General features: G+C 50.4%; 1 protein-coding gene across 6 annotated transcripts in view; it reads right to left on the bottom strand.

Moving 5' to 3' along the window:
- MYO7B (myosin VIIB) overlaps positions 1 to 19521 on the bottom strand; it is a 234965-nt gene that overhangs the window by 199306 nt on the left and 16138 nt on the right. For 3 of the 6 annotated variants that reach the window (XM_075569627.1, XM_075569629.1, XM_075569630.1), the window contains exons 1-5: positions 11980 to 12103; positions 11028 to 11077; positions 3411 to 3524; positions 1824 to 1976; positions 601 to 785 (exon numbers count right to left, since the gene is read on the bottom strand). In XM_075569627.1, the coding sequence (XP_075425742.1) occupies positions 601 to 785; positions 1824 to 1976; positions 3411 to 3524; positions 11028 to 11045 (470 nt within the window). In that variant the 5' untranslated portion in view covers positions 11046 to 11077; positions 11980 to 12103. Of the gene's footprint in view, positions 1 to 600; positions 786 to 1823; positions 1977 to 3410; positions 3525 to 7965; positions 8033 to 11027; positions 11078 to 11979; positions 12104 to 19521 lie in introns of those variants that run through there. The other 3 variants (XM_075569625.1, XM_075569626.1, XM_075569628.1) reach the window with 3 other exon arrangements.

Here is a 19521-nt window from a genome sequence, read left to right as displayed (position 1 = left end):
CAAACCTTGGAGGACACACAAATGTGAAAGTCAGTTACACCTCCTGGCCGATGCTTTGACACTGACTCAAGGAATTAAAACATATACAAAATGTGCTACATTTCCTTATAATCTGTCCATCATGTAAACTCTTCTCCAACCCCTACCACTGACACTCCCCCAAGTCACAAGCTGAGTCACACGGGCAAAATAGGAGCAAAGAACCGTGACACATTAACATAGGATGAAATTGTTCCAGTTTTACGCTGGCTTGATACATAGATAATGTTACAATCATGATATAAAATAGAATATATAGGAAGAGTTTCACACCGCTGAAGACGATGACGGGCACATCATTTTTCTCCGCTTTTCTGACTTTTTTGTAGCATTATATTTTGGGACATTATATTACACGCGTCTATGTTCTTTTACTGTTTTGTATAGTACTTTTATTGATATAGTGCTAACCATGTACACAACTCTTTACAGAGATAATGTACAAGACATATTACAGGGAGGAGTAATAGAAATAAGTGCATGATGTGTAAAACTAAACAGTGAAGATAGTAGTCCCTGTCCCGAAGAGCTTACAATCTACACTGGCATTTCCGTCCCTACCTGATGACACAGCACTGGTCCATCTTATTCTTCTTCATGTTGAAGAAGAAGGCATCCGCCAGGGCGAAGATGTGGGGAGGAAGCTCTCCGATGCGCCGGTTCCGGTACCGCTGGATCTGCTCTGTGTTGTACAATGTGAGCTCCTGGTATGGGTTCACAGCCACCAGAATGGCGCCTATGTACGTCTAGAAGAGAGATGTGTGGTGATGTGTCATATTCAAAAGTATAAAGGCAGCGGGCACTCGTGTATTTGAAGGTGAAAAAAAGTGTCTTTATTGAGGGTTACATATTCCACCTGCGCATTTCAATCCCAGCAGGGAACCAAAACGCGTAGGAGGAATATGTAAACCTCAATAAAGACACCTTTTTTTCTTCAAATACGTGAGTGTCCGTTGCCTTTATACTTTTGAATCTGTTCCGAAACGGGATCTACTGTAGGATTAGATCCCCCCACAGCACTTGGTGAACCCCGATTACCCGTTCCAGTACAGTGAGTACTAGGAGTGCAAGCTCTTCCCAATCTTTCTCTAAGTGACCATGGGTCATCCCATGAATGAAAGCTCCTGGATCTGAACTTGTTGTTTTTTATATTCTACCATGTCCTGAATAAAGCCATTTTAATATTTTTCGAAACCTATCGAGTTCCTGTGCTAATTTTGTGCGTGCTGTATATCATATCATATATCCCTCTAATTTTTGTTTGCTACATTATTCCTTTGGAGACACGCTACCTGCAGTTTCCTTCGTAGCTACATTGCTGGGACGCTGCGATATGGTGACGATGCAGTAAAACCACACTTTAATACCAAAGGATTTCCAAAAACACCCACGATCCCGGGTTCCTCATAGGAGGTAAGTCGGATACCTTCCTCATATGGCCCGGGTAGGTGTTTGAATTCAGTGTGAGCCAACCCAGCATTCCTTCCTGGAAGGTTTCTTATGTCAAAAGACTGCTTAGGACAGGGGCGGCCAACCCCAGTCCTCACAGGCCATCAACAGGTTAAGTTATTCTGACTGAGCCACTGATTGAGCCACCTGTGCTGAAGCAGGGATATCCTGAAAACTTGACCTGTTGGTGGCAAATGAGCTACCCTGGCTTAGGAAAGCAGTCGTTATGACCAACTTAACGATGCCTATCACTAGGAAACATGTATGCTAATGGTTTTGGAAGGACGCTGCCCCTAAGCTCCCCCAGTCACCCCCATGCTGTGAGCGGGCCTCACATAGACGTTGTTATCCTTGTATCGGATGTGCAAGTTATGGACGATGCCGGCTTCATTAAGGTCTCCCAGCCGGATCATGTCTTCGACTCCCTGGGCAGAGCTGGGGTGCATGGGCCTGACACTGCTGGCGTTCCGGGCTGTGATCCAGTGCTCCTGGAACGGGCAAGGAGAACATCCGTATTATTATCTGCATCGCGGGTTCTAAAATGCCCTCACACAGGCCGTGGACCGTGTTAATAATCGCTTGAAGGACCTCTACACGTACACATATATCTCTGTATAAAGCATATTTCAAAAACCTGAGACCTGTATTTAATACTCTGCCTTTTAGTAGCGTTAGAGTGGGCTCAGTCTAAGGCCTGGGACATAGTGATTTTATGCGGGCGGAGGCGCGCTGACAGTGTCATACCAAGTCTAGTAACAGATATATATAATACTGCAATACGAGCACTCCAGCCCCACCTCTGCGGTTCCTTTTATTTAGTTTTTTGTCGTGCATCTGTGGCTTTCCAAACAGTTCTATTTTAAATTACTTAATAAAGATTATGTTTTAACGAGGGTGTTTTCTCAAGTGCCACAATATAGGGATTCTTTCTTTCCTCAATCTGTCATTAGGAAAATCCCACGTGTTTCCTGCAAACATCCAAGTGCTGGCCAGTTAACCCCTTCCCTGATAGATAGGCAGCCGAAGTGTCTACTTATTAACCCACCCCATGTTACAGAGAGCTGCCAGGTGCTAGTCCATGGACTCTGCAGAAAACCATCAGGCTCCTTCCATCCCCCCCGTTATAGAGACACATGTAAGGCCGTGCTCCCTTCTCTCCTTCTTCTACACTAGAGAGACACTACGACCTCCTGAAGCAATCAGCCAGGGGGAAAAACTTGCCTGAAATGACAAGTTGAAATGAATCATCCTTTACCCTTCATGGGAGCTCTCTACAGTAAGTATATTTTGTTTAACATTTGGCAATCACAGTACAAGTAGACTACGATGAGAAGGTATATGCAGAATACATGAGCGTACAGATGGACCTCTCTCCCACTAACACGAGGGGACACAGATAGGTCACAAGAGTATTGCCCTGGGTACATGGAGATATTTACAGGCAGTCCTCGGTTATCCGACACAATGCGTTACTCAAAATGGCGTTGGATAGCGAAACGTTCTAAAGCGAAACACGTTTTCCCATAGGAACACTGTTTAAATGAAAGGTTCTGTTCCTGAAGGCATTTTTAATACAAAATATTTTACGCAGACAATAAGATACGCAGCACACACATAAATTATATAGTGCATATACTGTATTATATATATATATATATATATATATATATATATATATATAATATAACATAATATATAATATAAATATATAATATATTATATAGTATAATATATATATTATATACACAAACAACTTTGAAAAGCTTTGTAAGAGCGTTGGATAAGCCGTTTTGGCGTTGTAAAAATGAACATAGGTATGCATTGCACATCGTTGGATAAGCCGTCCGTTGTAAAGCGAAGCGTTGTAAAACGAGGACTGCCTGTATACAGATATATTCATGCTGTGATTCCTGGTCACTCACCTTCCCATCATCATCCACAAGCAAAGTGTCCCCATTGTTAGAATCCTTCACCACTGCACTGATGGGCACTCTGCTCTCAGAACTGGAAGATGCCTCCAGCCAGACATGTTCTCCCTGTGATTCCAGGAATAGAGAGACATGGTAAACTGTGCGTCACCCAACACCACCACAGGGTGATCAAAAAGCATATTGTATAGCTGTGCCTCACCCACACAGGGTTACAATTTCCCTTTCCAAGTGACTGGCATACATACATATGGGTCAATTGCTGCCCATGAAAATAGCACCAATGTAGCTCTGGTTTAATGAGTTTCTATTTGCAAGGCTGATTTTGTTGTGTGTGGGGTGAAATAGGTTTTAAAGGCTGGTTTCCTAGCTACACAAAAGCCTTATTCATTGTAACTTTCATCCCTCTGCCTATAAATATGGAATCATTTTGCATTGTAAACCACTATTGTACCCTGCCTCCTCATTCTCAGGCACTCTGCTCACCTCCATATATGCAGCAGTGAATTTACCATGATGAGAAATCTCTGTCAGGGGAGCGCAAACTTTTGCTGCTGCGCCCCCCTGTCTTGCTTGCCCCGATTCTTGTCCCCCCCCCCCACCTTGCATCCGCGTCAAAAGGCAAAAGCAGAGGGACATTGTGCTGTATTCACAGTTAATTGTCTATATGTAATTATTACATCTGTTGGTTATTTTAGGTAATGGCTTAGACCAGGGGTGCGCAAACTGAGGCGTGAGATTTTCTGGGGAGTGGGGGGGGGGGTTGGGAAAAAAGCAGAGCTTTTGAGGCCCCACACTCTTCCCCAAAGCATTTAAATTAAATGCCGGGAGAGCATGCGAGGCCTCTGTAACTCTCTCTTACCAGATCTCCGGTGGCTTCTGGCGACGCGTTGCCATGGTAATGCAGCAGCATATTACGTCACATGATGTTGTGCCGTCAGAAAACGCCGAAAATAATGTAGGGGGGGGGGGGGTAGCACGAGGGGGGGGAAGAGCTGCAGGGGGGCACAGATGGAAACATTTGCGCACCACAGGCTTAGGCTATTATTATGCCTCTTCATAGCACAAATCTTTGTAATCTAGTCCAGTGGTTTCCAACCTTTTTTTGGTTAAGGAACCCTATAATTATATTGTGAAATTCTGAGGAACCCAAGCCCTCTCTAATAGCGTGTCTGAGATCCAATACATTGTAAGGAACCCCAACTCTCTCTAATAGCGCGTCTGAGATCAGATGCATTGTAAGGAACCCCAACCCTCTCTAATAGCGCGACTGAGATCAGATACATTGTAAGGAACCCCAACCCTCTCTAATAGCGCACCTGAGATCAGATACATTGTAAGGAACCCCAACCCTCTCTAATAGCGTGTCTGAGATCCGATACATTGTAAGGAACCCCAACCCTCTCTAATAGTGTGTCTGATCAGATATATTGTAAGGAACCCCAACCCTCTCTAATACAGCAGGGCCCCGGGTATACGGCGGGTTCCGTTCCAGGGGCCCGCCGTTTAGTGAAAATCGCCGGAAAGCGGATCCGGCGATTTTCAGTTATTTTGCAGGTGCAAATCGGCATTTTTGCCGTTCTGCGCATGCGCGACCTATAGTCTGCGCGCGCAAACTACGGTCTGCGCATGCGCGCCGGGCGCAACGGCCCAATTATGCGCATGCGCAACTGAGGATCCAAGATGGCGGCCCCCTTCTCGGTGCCGCCGTATCGGCGGATCGACGAAAAGCGGGGCCTTGCTGTAGCACGTCTGATCAGATGCATTGTACAGTAAATTCTTCTGTATTTGATACATTTTTCAAATGACCTGAAAATTGCAGGGAACCCTTTAGGAATGCCGGGGAATCCAAGGTTTCCTGGGTACCCTGGTCGAAAACACTAATCTAGTTACTGCTGCTTAGGTCCAGATCTCAGTAGTCTTGTGAGTTGTGAGTTTAGAGATCAAGGGTTACCAGTGTATCCTCCTCAGTTACTGGAGCTGCAGAAGCAGCATGTGAGTTTGTTGTGCATCTGATGCCATCTGTTCATGTTTGGCCTGGGAAAGCATTGTCTTTTCACCCTACTTTGATTATTGCAGATCACGATTGCATGTACTGTTCATCTATGCTTAGGGTGACCAGATTTTCAAAATGAAAAACCGGGACACTTTAAAACAATGTACATCACGTCACCCCCCCCCCCCTCATTGCCATGACAACAAGACACTAACGTCAGGCGGCGACATGTTGCCATGACAATGTGGCATCACGTGATGCCTCGTCACCATAATGCATCCCATTGTCATGTCAACTTGATGCCGCGTGACGTCACGGAGCAGCTCGTTGTTATGGCAATGTGCATTACGTGACGTCGCGCAGCCAGGTTGACGGAATTTGGAGGGGAGGATACAGCCAAAGGTAAGATAAATATATATAATAAATAGATCTTAAAAAAGTTATCTCCGCGTTAGCTTTCAATAGAAGGTGGCAACCCTGGCTGCAGTGTGTGTTTCTCTATACAGAGGTGGGCCCTACAGTGGGTGTTTGTGTGTATAGAGGTGAGGGCTGCAGTGTGTGTTTGTGTGTATAGAGGTGGGGGCTGCAGTGTGTGTTTGTGTGTATAGAGCAGTGATTCCCAACCTTTTTTGTTTGGAGGAACCCTTTAAGTATTTCGTTACATTTTGGGGAACACCTATCTGGATAACATGTTCGACGGGTAAATCACAAAATAGACGTGTAAAGAAGTGGGGGTAATAATTAATAATTAACTCGTACTTTTGAATAAACAATGTGTATATATTTTGTAATGATTTTGGTTTAAACATCCCCCCCTACATCTCACATCACCCCCCCCCCCTGCATCTCACATCACCCCCCCCCCCCCCACGGATCAATCGATCTCTCCCCCCCTTCTTTCTCCCTCCTCTCTCTCACCCCCCTTCTCTCCTCTCCCTCCCCTTTTCTCCTCCCCCTCTCTCTCTCTCTCTCTCTCTCTCTCTCCCGCTCTCCCATCCTCTCTCACTCCTCCTCTCTCTCTTCCCCTCTCTCTCTCCTCCCCTCTCTTCCCCCCTCTCTCTCCTCCCCTCCCCTTTCCCCCCTCTCTCTCTCCCCCTCTCCCCCTCCTCTCTCTCCCCCCTCTCTCTCCCTCTCCCATCCTCTTTCACTCCCCCTCTCTCTCTTCCCCTCTCTCTCTTCCCCTCTCTCTCTCCTCCCCTCTCTCTCTCCTCCCCTCTCTCTCTCTCCCCCTCTCTCTCTCTCCCTCTCCCCTCTCTCTCTCTCTCCCCCTCTCCCCCCCCCCCTCTCTCTCCCCCTCTCCCATCCTCTCTCACTCCCCCTCTCTCTTCCCCCTCTCTCTCCTCCCCTCTCTCTCCCTCTCTCCCCTCTCCCTCTCTCCCCTCTCCCTCTCCCCCTCTCTCTCCTCTCCTCTCCCTCTTCCCCCCCTCTCCCTCTCCCTCTTCCCCTCTCCCTCTTCCCCTCTCCCTCTTCCCCCCTCTCTCCCTCTCCCCCTCTCTCTCTCTCTCTCCCCCTCTCCTCTCTCTCTCCCCCTCTCCTCTCTCTCCACACACACACACACACACACACACACACACACACACACACACACACACACACACACACACACACACACACACACACACACACACACACACACACACACACACACACTGTCACACACACACTGTCACACACACACACACACACACACACACACACACACACACACACACACACACACACACACACACACACACACACACACACACACACACACACACACACACACACACACACACACTGTCACACTCTCACTGTCACACTCTCACACACACACTGTCACACTCACACACACTGTCACACTCACACACACTGTCACACTCACACACACTGTCACACTCACACACACTGTCACACTCACACACACTGTCACACTCACACACACACTGTCACACTCTCACACACACACACTGTCACACTCTCACACACACACTGTCACACTCTCACACTGTCACTCTCTCACACACACTGTCACACTCTCACACACACACTGTCACACTCACGCACACACTGTCACACTCACACTGTCACACTCACACTGTCACACTCTCACCACTGTCACACTCTCACACACTGTCACACTCTCTCACACACTGTCACACTCACACACTGTCACACTCAAACACTGTCACACTCTCACACACTGTCACACTCTCACACACTGTCACACTCACACACTGTCACACTTTCACACACTGTCACACTGTCACACTGTCACACACGCACAGGCACACGCACACACACACACACACACACTGTCACTCTCTCACACACACACTGTCACACTCTCACACACCCACACACACACTGTCACACACACACACACACGCACGCACGCACGCACGCACACACACACACACACACACACACACACACACTCACACTGTCACACTCTCACACACACACTGTCACACTCACACACACTGTCACACTCACACACACTGTCACACTCTCTCACACACACAAGTTCTGAGGAGCAGCTGCAGGGGGGGGGGGGTGGTTTGTATGTTCTACCTTTCACTGTGGACCTTGGTTTGGGGGGAAGCCATCTTGGTTGTGGGGGAAGTCGCCTCACATCCGGTTCTCACTGATGAGACTCCGCTGCCTCTAACCCCGCCCCCACCCTTTGCAGCTACCCCGCCCCCACCCTCTGCAGCAGCAGTCAGACCGGCCTCTGCTCTCCTCCCTGCATTCTTGCTCTCTGCGGCCCCCACCTTCTCTTGTCAAAGCCGGGACAGCCACAAAGAACCGGGACATTATAAAGTGTCGGGCCGCCGGGACAGACCTTACAAAAACGGGACTGTCCCGGCTAAACCGGGATATCTGGTCACCCTATACATTGCCCACAATGCTGTGCAAGAACTGAATGTTATAAACCAGAGCAAGCGATTGATTACAGGAGAACGGATCGATCTGCAGCTTAGCTAATCACTTGTCAGTGTGCAGATTGTATTGATGCACATATTCAATGGGGAAAAAAAAAATATATATTTTAAAAAACGGCAGCTTGAACTGCAGCATTAAAGGAAAGGCCCAACATGTGGTTACCTTCTATATCTGATGGGGTGTGCCCAGCAGCACGTACAAAAAGCAGGAAGCAGGAAACAGGAAAAGGGAAAATAAATTGTGAAGCACAACTATGATGCAGAGCCGGTCTAAAAGGTCAGAGGACATAAGAAACACCCACATACTCCCCCCTGCCCCCCACACCTACCTCTCTAACCCGGTCCGGGCGGCCCCCTCTCCCCCCAGCTCCCCTCTGTGGTCGGAAGTTGGATCCAGGCACGGAGAGAAGGGAGGATGGAGCGTGGCGCTCCTGGACCGGGTTAGAGAGGTAGGTGTGTGGGGGGGGGGGGGCGGTGAGGAGTATGTGTGTGTTTCTTTTGTCCTATTACCTTTTTCCAGCGGCGGCCTCCTGCAGCATCGCGTTGCCATGGTGACCAACGTCATATGATGCTGTAGTGTTATATGAAGATGCGTTGCCATGGCAATGTGACGTGACGTCGCGACAGTGCCGGAGGCAGGGCTGCTCTTGAAGGCAAGTTCCCTTAACATTTTTTAAAGGGTCGGGGGGACCACACTGCCAACGTGGTGCCTTGGGCCCCACAAAGCCTAAGGAACCATGGGCGGTGTGCTGTCTTTCCCCGGCGACAAACATTGTTTGGCATTTGTATTTGAAGCCCCAATAATGACTAAATAAGCTAGCGAATGCATGTCAGGGAACTGTGACAAGAAGCATGTTTAGGGGGGAGGAAGGAGCCTTTGCTACCAAGGGAAGGTATGGGGGGGAGGTGCACAGCTTGATTGGAGGGAGTTGTTGAAACCCTACATAAAGACCTACAACTACTACATTGTCCAGTTTGAGAGTGGCATACTGGCCTGTTGAGCTGATGAACAGTCGACCTGTGCAGTTGTGGCACTGTTGGCTTTTTGAGACGAGGCCATTGGCCCGGCGAGAGTTCAGGTCCTCTGGCTTGTTGAGTTGAAGCCTGATGGGGTAGGTACTACTTGGCTATGATAGAAAGGGAAGTCTTAGTGTGGAAAGGAATAGGTGGGGCACTGTATGGCATGGTGTGGAGAGGGGAGGGAGGCCTTGATGTAGTCAAGAAGGGAAGAACAGGTTGCCTTGTAGTCAGCAGAGGGAGGGAAGTGGAAGCCTTTAGACAAAGACAAAAAAGAAAAGAGTCAGTAAAGGTTTATCGTAGGATGGAGGAGAGATCTGGGATGTCTGGAGTCCAGAAGGGGAAGGTTGTACACTACACCCGGAGATTATAATACAACACACTTAAGTAATGGTTAATAGTTGTATACCATTGTATCAACCCACAAGACTGGTCTGAAATCTCTGATTGAGAAGCTGGACATTTGTTTAAAATCAATAATGATAAATCCAAGTAGACTCAGAATAACGCAGTCTCAGAGAAAGTGGCTGTAACAGAGCGGTCAACCGCCAACAACTGAAATCACACAGATTTGGATTTTCTGAGCTAAAATATTGGATTTTAGTGGAAAAGTGCTCATTTTTGGCAGTGAGTCTCTATTAAAGTCTATGGAGGGAGATGTATCAACGTAACGTAAGTGCAAAGAGACGTTTGTTTGGACGCCACGCTGCATTTTCTCCTCACGTTTGCGCCAAATGTATGAATGTGTTTCTTACATTTGATGTAGATTTCTGGCCAGAAAAGTCCCCGCCACCTCAGACCCGGCAGATTGTTTGACACGAATACAAGATACATAAGTGACTCACTTAGATGCAAAGTTTGAAACATCTCATTATAAAATCAGTGCCATGTAACTCCTCCCTAACGCCTCCTGCTCACACGCCCCAACTCACACGGTACAAAACTTGGAGCAAAGGCCTTGATACGTTAACACAAAGAGACGCAAGATGAAAATGATGCAATGTTCCTCGCTACGCATTTTCCTTGATACATCACCCCCTGTAGGACCATTGATGGTACAAATCAGAGAGACTGAATCCAGACTCAGATTAATTAGCCTGTTAAGTTGCCTTTACTGAATTGGTTTGCTGGCCCCAGACAATCCTTCATTCCCAAATGTGCTAAAATGTTAAATATTTCCTTCAAAACTAATGTAAAAAAAATCTCTCAACCAGGAGGGAACGCGTCCAAGCCCGTGAGACAGACTCCAAGCCCGTGAGACAGACTCCAAGCCCGTGAGACGGACTCCAAGCCCGTGAGACAGACTCCAAGCCCGTGAGACAGACTCCAAGCCCGTGAGACAGACTCCAAGCCCGTGAGACAGACTCCAAGCCCGTGAGACAGACTCCAAGCCCGTGAGACAGACTCCAAGCCCGTGAGACAGACTCCAAGCCCGTGAGACCGACTCCAAGCCCGTGAGACCGACTCCAAGCCCGTGAAACAGACTCCAAGCCCGTGAAACAGACTCCAAGCCCGTGGGACAGACCCCAAGCCCGTGAGACAGACTCCAAGCCCGTGAAACAGACTCCAACCCCGTGAGACAGACTTGAAATGTCTTGATATACAAACCCCTCCCCCCAAAAAAACCCACCTTCTTGTCCTCCCAGTTGTTAGAGGTGTGTGCCTACTACTTACCTGTCGGAGGATGACCATCGCTCCTCAGGGTTTTCTGCTCCTGCTGCTGCCTATGGAAGAGGAAAACACAGTTCTGAGCCGGGTGCGGTGTGCGCTCTGACCCAGCATGTGCTGACTATAACCCTGCGCTGCTGGTATTCATGCTCTGTGCACATAACTGGTAGGTACGGCCAGAGCTCAGACTGGGAGAAGAAATGGGAGTGTAGACAATTTTAACTCATCCTTTTACAGGTAATGCATTAAGGGCCCATACATACATAGGTTTATTCACTCGTGCATATACATAGCTATACATACTCACACATAAACTGCTACATATATAACAGACTGACACTCCCTGCCGTCTCCCCAGTCTCCTGTTCATTCCAGGACACTCAGACAGTCTGCACCTGACAGGTCCACCTGAGCCAGGGCCCTCTACAGATTTCCCGTGTCACTCAATGGGCCCTCACATAGCAACCGTTACCAGAGTCAAATGTGTGTGTGTTTCAAAACGATGACCTATTAACCCCTTCTGCTGCCAGAGGGGCCAACAACACATTGCAGAGGGGTGAGACATTGAGATCATATCAACCTAAACCACTACGAAACAAACAGCATTACAAACAATATATCGTGTTCGCCACAGCCTGCAGGGGCCACCTATTGGTCCCTCAGGGGCCACAGGTTACGTAACACCGCTTCAGTATGATTCCTAAGTCCCCAAACAACACAGGGTTTACTGCACCCCGTACAAAGTCCGTGGGTGGTAAGGGAATGTACATCACTGTTTTGTAGATCCAAGATGGCGGGTGTGACTTGGCAGTGAGATAAAGGGTACATTTGCACTGCGGCTACCACTGTAGTTCTTAGCATCAGCAGAAGACAGGGGAAGATCTCATAACTGCTGCAGTGCTCCTGCTTTTAAATGGAGTAAGGGGAGTTCAGTGCCCTATATATTAAAGAGACTTACCTTCTCTATGTGCTGCCACCAAAGGCACCCGAGCAGGAAGTGGCAGAGCTGACTTCGACATCTGCCATTTATGGCAGGACTTTGCTCCCCATTCAGCAGGACTAATCCCTGTTTCCACGTCTCACATGCGTAATCACAGAGTGAACTCCCAGCTATTCCCCAGGACCATTAAAGTTTAACCATCTCACTAGTGTCTTCCTGCTGCCTCGGGTACACATTCACTTGCTGCACTACACTGCAATGTCCTGTTACAATGCAAATGCCGAGCAAAGCAGAGGAGCACGCGGCTTATCACATGTAGGACAAGGGTGGTCTTTAGCTTTGCCAAGGTGTACAAAGCAAATATAACTCTTTATTCCTTCCTAGCTGTAATTGATGCACATACTGTATATATAACGGTTACTTTAAGGCCCATTGCTTCTATACAGGCATACCCCGCTTTAAGGACACTCACTTTTAAGTACGCTCGCGAGTAAGGACATGTCGCCCAATAGGCAAACGGCAGCTCGCGTATGCGCCTGTCAGCACGTCCTGAACAGCAATACCGGCTCCCTACCTGTACCGAAGCTGTGCACAAGCGGGGAGACTATAGAGCCTGTTACAAATGTGTTATTTACATCAGTTATGCACATATATAACGATTGCAGTACAGTACATGCATCGATAAGTGGGAAAAGGGTAGTGCTTCACTTTAAGTACATTTTCGCTTTACATACATGCTCCGGTCCCATTGCGTACGTTAATGCGGGGTATGCCTGTATCTGTATTTAATGCCTGTACAGTCCACCTATACTTTATATGTTTTTACCAGTGTAAGACAACCAGAGTTATCAGAAGGCCACAGATGTGACCTTCCGACACGTAGGTACCACAAGGGACAACAAGTGGAAACAGTACCATCTAGTGGAAAAAACAGTCATAGAAAATGTCATTTGGTGCTGGTTTCTAGAACACTCTGGCCACCGGGCTGTAAAAATCAACAATATTAAGACATCGAGCTGAGCAGTCACATGCCAGCTCAGCTCCGGGGGATAGGAGCAGTTAACATCTCTCACACCGCCGAAAGTGACCCCCAGATAGTCACAGACCCCAGGGCGCAGCATTGCGTACAGGACCCCAGCTCTGCGGGCAGATTTGGAGGGTTTGGTTGCGCCGGACTGACACCCGGGAGTCGCCAACACAGCCTGCGCGCCCCACTACACAGAGGGCCTAAGATGGCCGCCAGCCCCACAGAGACACGCAAGCCTGCGACCCGCCAAGCAAACAGAAGCCAGCGGCTGAAACACGGAGGTGAGGGGGGATACTGGCCTCACAGCGGAGCCCGGACGGATCCAGCCACCACAACACCTGAGCACTGGGATCGGGGGCGAGATGGAGACACGCCTGCTAAGCCTAGAGACCGACGGAAATCGGCGGAGACGGGTTAAGGCGGGGAGGAGGCAGTGGTTGGCGGGGCAGCAGGGACCCGACGTTTAGGAGCCCTTGCTCCAGTGACACCTTGCTACTGAGTCGCTCAGAGAAATCTGCAGGAGCTGCAAGCCGGTCCCTCTTGCACCCGCTGTACAACCATGCTGGAGTCCCAGGCTGCGGCCTCCCCTCCCCTTCTAAATAACATCAGTTAGTTAGAACTGTGACACATAACTGCACGGTGCGCCTCCGCTCCCCCACCCCCCTCAGGACCGCAACTGTAGGCATATAAGACACTGCTGGTGCCAAGCAGATGCAGCTACCAGAAATGGGTGACCAGGGATTGAGGGCCTACTTAACTGCGCAACTTTAACACTGCATAAAGCTTTTTGAGCAGGACAAGCTACAAGCCTACACAACAAAACACACTCTAAAATGGCTGCCATGAGTCTGAGTAGCTAACAATGCTGAACTGAAAGGTTACACTACCACATACCCCAAACCCCCACACAATCCAAGATCACTCAAACAAACTCATGTAACAGCAGGATGCACATGTGAAGTGGTGCAAATGTGGTACCGACAAAATTGAAGGCTCGTGACTAGGATCCCCACAGGAGGTCGCAAATTAAACCAGTTAAATATATAACGCAAAACATACAGGACACCTACAAGCTCATATTGAACCCCCAAAATAACCACAACATATATATAAGCATATAAGTGTCACAGAGGAGTGCTACTGAGCATGGCAATATAGATTTAAAACCAGAGACAGAACATGAAACACAGACAGAGCTCAGTGCACATCCAGCGAAATTTATACACGATACAGTGCCTAAATATATATGTATATGTAGCGGTCATGTAAAATGGCTACAGTCATCTCTCCTGCTGACAGTAAGGCCTGGTAAGTTGTGGGCATGCCAGCAGTAATTATGGAGGTTTGCCCTCACACCCTGGTGGGGTGCCCTGTGTATGGATGGGAGTAGTCACATGCTCTGACTCCATGGTTAGTGATGTCAGAGGTGTGTCAGCTTCCAGAGTATACATAAGGCACAGCACTGAGTCTAAAGTTAGATCTGCGTCCAGTTCTGTTAAGAGGAGGAGGAGTTCTGGCAGGAGTTCAAGTTCTAGTACTAGCCTGAGTTACTGAGAGTTCTAGTTATGTTATAGTAACTGAAGAGGAGACTGTGTCCAGGGACCTGGCACAGGGCAGTGATCCCTGCGGGGATAGGGAATCCCTATCTAAGGAGAGATACACCTTTTAAAGGGAGGCACTGACTGGACATGAGTGGCTAGATATCTACTGCGAGGGGCAGCTAGCCCACATCAATCAATAAAGATGTTCTCAATCACAAACCCTCTCGTGTACATGTGTGGAGTGAATGTACAGAGAGGAGCACCACGGAGGAGTTCCTCAAGAGGATCATCCCCATGCGGACGCAGGGACCCTGATGAGGTGGAGGCGCTGCCTGGAACTAGGTGAGACTCAGCACACTACCTCAGCTGCCTGTCTGGACGGGTCCTCCCCATACACCATCATGCGGGAGACTCAGGAGTCCTGTTGCCAACAGGTGCACCACCAGACACTACCACACTGTAATGGGGGCCGGTTAGACCACAGGGGCCAATGTGAGATTGGGTGGGTCAGGCCGGTTCACAAAAACCGTTACATTTGGAGGCGCTGCTGAGATCAGATCTGTCATCAGGACAGGCTCTAGCTAGGCACACTGGGAAACAGGGAGAGTGTCTGCTGCCACTTTGTGCTGCGTAGGGACGGACCTAGGGGTGGTCAGGGGGCTGACGGGATATTGTCAGTTCGCAGGGACGACCTAGGGGCCTGAAAGGAGTGAGGGGTTTGGAGCCGGGCTATAGCTGACCGAGTCACCTTGAGGCAGTGCTAGTTGGTAGGACGCCAGAAGGGATAGCCTGTAACTTGGTCAGGAATCCTGGAGAGGGTCTGCGCTAGGCTGACCAGGAGAGGTAGACGCCCCAAGTACTGCATGGCAGAGCCAGAGTACCTAGCCCATTCCAGACACTTACCATAGGGAGCACAGACTGGGAGGAAGGAGACACAGCAGACACTGAGAGAGTGAGCCTAGCCTGAGGTAGTGCAACAGGAGTCCAGCCTAGATCAGGTACACATGTGGTGGTGCATCTGAGCAATCTTTATTGTACTGATGTGGAGGCTGCCCCGCAGAGCGGAGCCCCATGTACGATAACTGTTACGAGAGAATGGAGGATCCGCGTGGTGCGGAGAACACAAAATGGCGACCAGAGGCTGATGGGGAGGGCACCCGTGGCGTGCGCCCCACTGAAGAGCAAAATGTCGCCGAGTTATCGTTAACCAATCTGCTCTGGAGCGGAGCGAAGGCCGTGGCTGCCCCGTTTTTATCCTGTCTGGGACACCGAGGGGCCACCCTTGAAGAGTGTGAGGAAATTGTGATAATTGGGGGAGAACCCCGCGAGGAGAGCAAACAAACTGACTTTTTGGGCTTAAAAGCCAACCAAAATGGCGGTTCCCGCTTGCTAGGGAAACCGCATGGGACAGTCACAGAGAAAATGGCTGATGCAGAACTTGCAAAGAGCTGGCCGGGAATGGCGCGAACAGCAGAGCCCCGCCCTGATGGGGGGCATGGCGCGAAAGCTATGGCTGCGCCTTCATGGACAGTGACTCACTCGGCCCCTGTGCTGAGTCAACCGCTTAGTCTATGGGACCCTCCCCTGATTTCCACCAGGGGGAGTGACTTTCAACTATGGCCTGTGGGAATGCACCCACTGGGCCCAGGGACTGATATCCAGACGGCGCCACTACAAAAAGTAGTTCCGGCCGCGGAAATGATTTGCAAGAAAGAGGGATATTTTGCACGCAAAGCTGCTGCAAGGAGAAGGCGGGAACTAGCCGCGGGAAAAGAATCCAGCTCTGAGGAGGAAACTGGCGCGAAAACGCAGACCGCGCCCACCAGGACTGAGAGAGGCGCGGCCTTAATTAAGGGGCATGATATTCCCCTGTGGGACCCACCCATAATTGCAACCCCTGGGGGCGGGTTCCAGCTACTGTATGTCAGCGGAAGGAGGAGCCGAAGCAGGAAGTGGCTGGCCCAGAAGCTTCTACCGGTCAGTTGCGAGGAACCACTGACCTGGAGAGACCCACACTGAAAGTGGTCCCCATAAAGAGAATGGCCTGCCCCTCCGCTGTGGGAACTATGGTCTCCACCCAGCCCTACTCAGTACCCGGCGGGCTACTAGTAGTAAGGGTGGCTAACACTGAGACGGTGGTCGGGCTCTGCCTACAATGCGGGCTGCCCGGAGGCACGGTCAACACGGCGGCACGTTACCCACATTGCGGGACACTGTACTTATGGCCTATGCCAACGTTTATACCGATACAATCGGCTGACCCCCCGGGGGACCAGGCTAGGCGAGCCGCCGAGTCCCCTGGCGCACTGTGGATAGGACGTGCGAGTCCCGGAGAAAGGGGACTGGAGCCGGTCAAGTCGGCTGGGTCGGCCGCAACCGAGACAGTCGGGTCACCTCCTGACCGCACCGAGAAGGGAGAATACTCGGACGAGGATCTCCGTGAACTAGCGGAGGTGACATCGAGGCCCAGGATAGAACCGGGGAGGACGACACCCCGTGGTACTAGCAGCTGTCAGAAAGACAGAACGTCCCCCGCAGATCGGCGAGCCGAGAGACGGAGTCCCTCCGCCTCAGAACGTGGCGGCGACGGACGAGAGACGCCGGCACCCGTGCGGACGGGTAAGAGGAGTCCCTTCACTTACCTTGCCCCCGCAGACGGTGTAGGAGTAGAGAGGCCATGCCAGGCCGCAGGCGCACGTGAAGAGACGGCATCACTTCCGGTGAAGACGACGGCGGAGCTTCCGGATGTCGTCATCGAAGAAGAGATCCCGAATGGGGGTCCAACCCGCGATGACGGTGTTTCCGGTTCCGGGGCGGACATCACTTCCGGTGGAGACGGCGGAACCCCTAGAAAGAATGCAGCGACGCTTCGGCGATCGGGGGAAGGTCCCCGATCACCTACAAGGCCCCGGAGTTGGATGGGCGATCCAAGGACTGAGGAGGGTGAGATATCCTCATTGGACCAGTCTACGGACAGCCAGGAACGGGTCGTAACCCCGTGGGGTCCAATCTCTTGCCCATACGCCCAATCCCACGCCCTAGCTAAAACCCCTGCCCCAATCACACGGTCCCCGGGTTCCCCGCCTAGTTTGGAATCTGTGGACATATCACCAGGGGGAGAAGGGAGACGGACTGGGGAAAGACAGCGCAGTGGCGCTACGGAGGGCGATTCTCGGGGAGGGGGAGAGTTGAGAGTGGCTGCGGTAGGCCGGTGGTTGCCCCCTGCAGTTCCTGCGACGGTGAAAAAGGCCCCGGGATCTTCTAGGTGGTCTGTACCGCGATCTGAACGGTCGTCGGGGGTATTTTCCCTTGAAGATGATAGGGAGTCAGGGGGGTCACATAAATTTAGAGAGAACCGTTGGTGGGCCCCACTATTCGAAGGGTACTCCGCGTGGATGGACCGCACTCGGTTCCTCATCCGGCGAGAAGATGTAGTGGATTACTGGTGGGCTGTGGGAGAATTCACACCTGAGCAAAGGGACAGAGAGTTGCAGGAGCGGTGGCTGCAGATTGAGCATAGGGAGATAGAACCCATGGGTCCTAGCATCTTATCAGACCCCGTGGACCCTGACGAGCCCCTATCATGGGTGTTACCTGGGAGGGCCGGTAAGGCTGACCTGACCAGGATAAGTAGGGCCGAGCGGACCATAATGGCTCGGTATAAATCATCCCACGGGTTGGAGTACCCGTATGTCCCTGAGCCTCTCATGGATGAGATAGAGGACAACCGGGATAGGTGGCTTAGGGAGGCCATTGAAATGCACTTAGTAGGAAGAGGGAGTTCCGTGATAGGGAAGAAGGCCGAGGAGCGCATAGAGCACTTAGTGCGTGTCTGGGGCATAGGGAGAAATATTTACAAGCACAGGGTGACATATAGGCCTGAGAGGGGACTGCCTAGGCACTATCACGTCACGGTCCTGGACATGGGCGGTAGAGAGGTTAAGAAACCTGACCCGAGTCACTATTTTTAGGGGGTACCTATATATTACGCGGGTTCGTGGCTGTTGGACGGGGCGGGCTTGGCGGAATGTACTGTAGTCATTTTTGTTATACACCATGGAAATTTGTACGTGAAGTTAACCTAATTATGTGTTGTATTTCAGTGCTTCCTGGAAAAGGGTATACAAATTTAGGTCCCAGCGAGGACGATGGGATTCACCAGGGGGAGAATGTAGCGGTCATGTAAAATGGCTACAGTCATCTCTCCTGCTGTCAGTAAGGCCTGGTAAGTTGTGGGCATGCCAGCAGTAATTATGGAGGTTTGCCCTCACACCCTGGTGGGGTGCCCTGTGTATGGATGGGAGTAGTCACATGCTCTGACTCCATGGTTAGTGATGTCAGAGGTGTGTCAGCTTCCAGAGTATACATAAGGCACAGCACTGAGTCTAAAGTTAGATCTGCGTCCAGTTCTGTTAAGAGGAGGAGGAGTTCTGGCAGGAGTTCAAGTTCTAGTACTAGCCTGAGTTACTGAGAGTTCTAGTTATGTTATAGTAACTGAAGAGGAGACTGTGTCCAGGGACCTGGCACAGGGCAGTGATCCCTGCGGGGATAGGGAATCCCTATCTAAGGAGAGATACACCTTTTAAAGGGAGGCACTGACTGGACATGAGTGGCTAGATATCTACTGCGAGGGGCAGCTAGCCCACATCAATCAATAAAGATGTTCTCAATCACAAACCCTCTCGTGTACATGTGTGGAGTGAATGTACAGAGAGGAGCACCACGGAGGAGTTCCTCAACAGGATCATCCCCATGCGGACGCAGGGACCCTGATGAGGTGGAGGCGCTGCACTGGAACTAGGTGAGACTCAGCACACTACCTCAGCTGCCTGTCTGGACGGGTCCTCCCCATACACCATCATGCGGGAGACTCAGGAGTCCTGTTGCCAACAGGTGCACCACCAGACACTACCACACTGTAATGGGGGCCGGTTAGACCACAGGGGCCAATGTGAGATTGGGTGGGTCAGGCCGGTTCACAAAAACCGTTAC

The sequence above is a fragment of the Ascaphus truei genome, chromosome 14 (assembly GCF_040206685.1).
Source record: "Ascaphus truei isolate aAscTru1 chromosome 14, aAscTru1.hap1, whole genome shotgun sequence".
Taxonomy (NCBI): Eukaryota; Metazoa; Chordata; class Amphibia; order Anura; family Ascaphidae; genus Ascaphus; species Ascaphus truei.
This window is presented reverse-complemented; position numbering and strand designations above follow the sequence as displayed.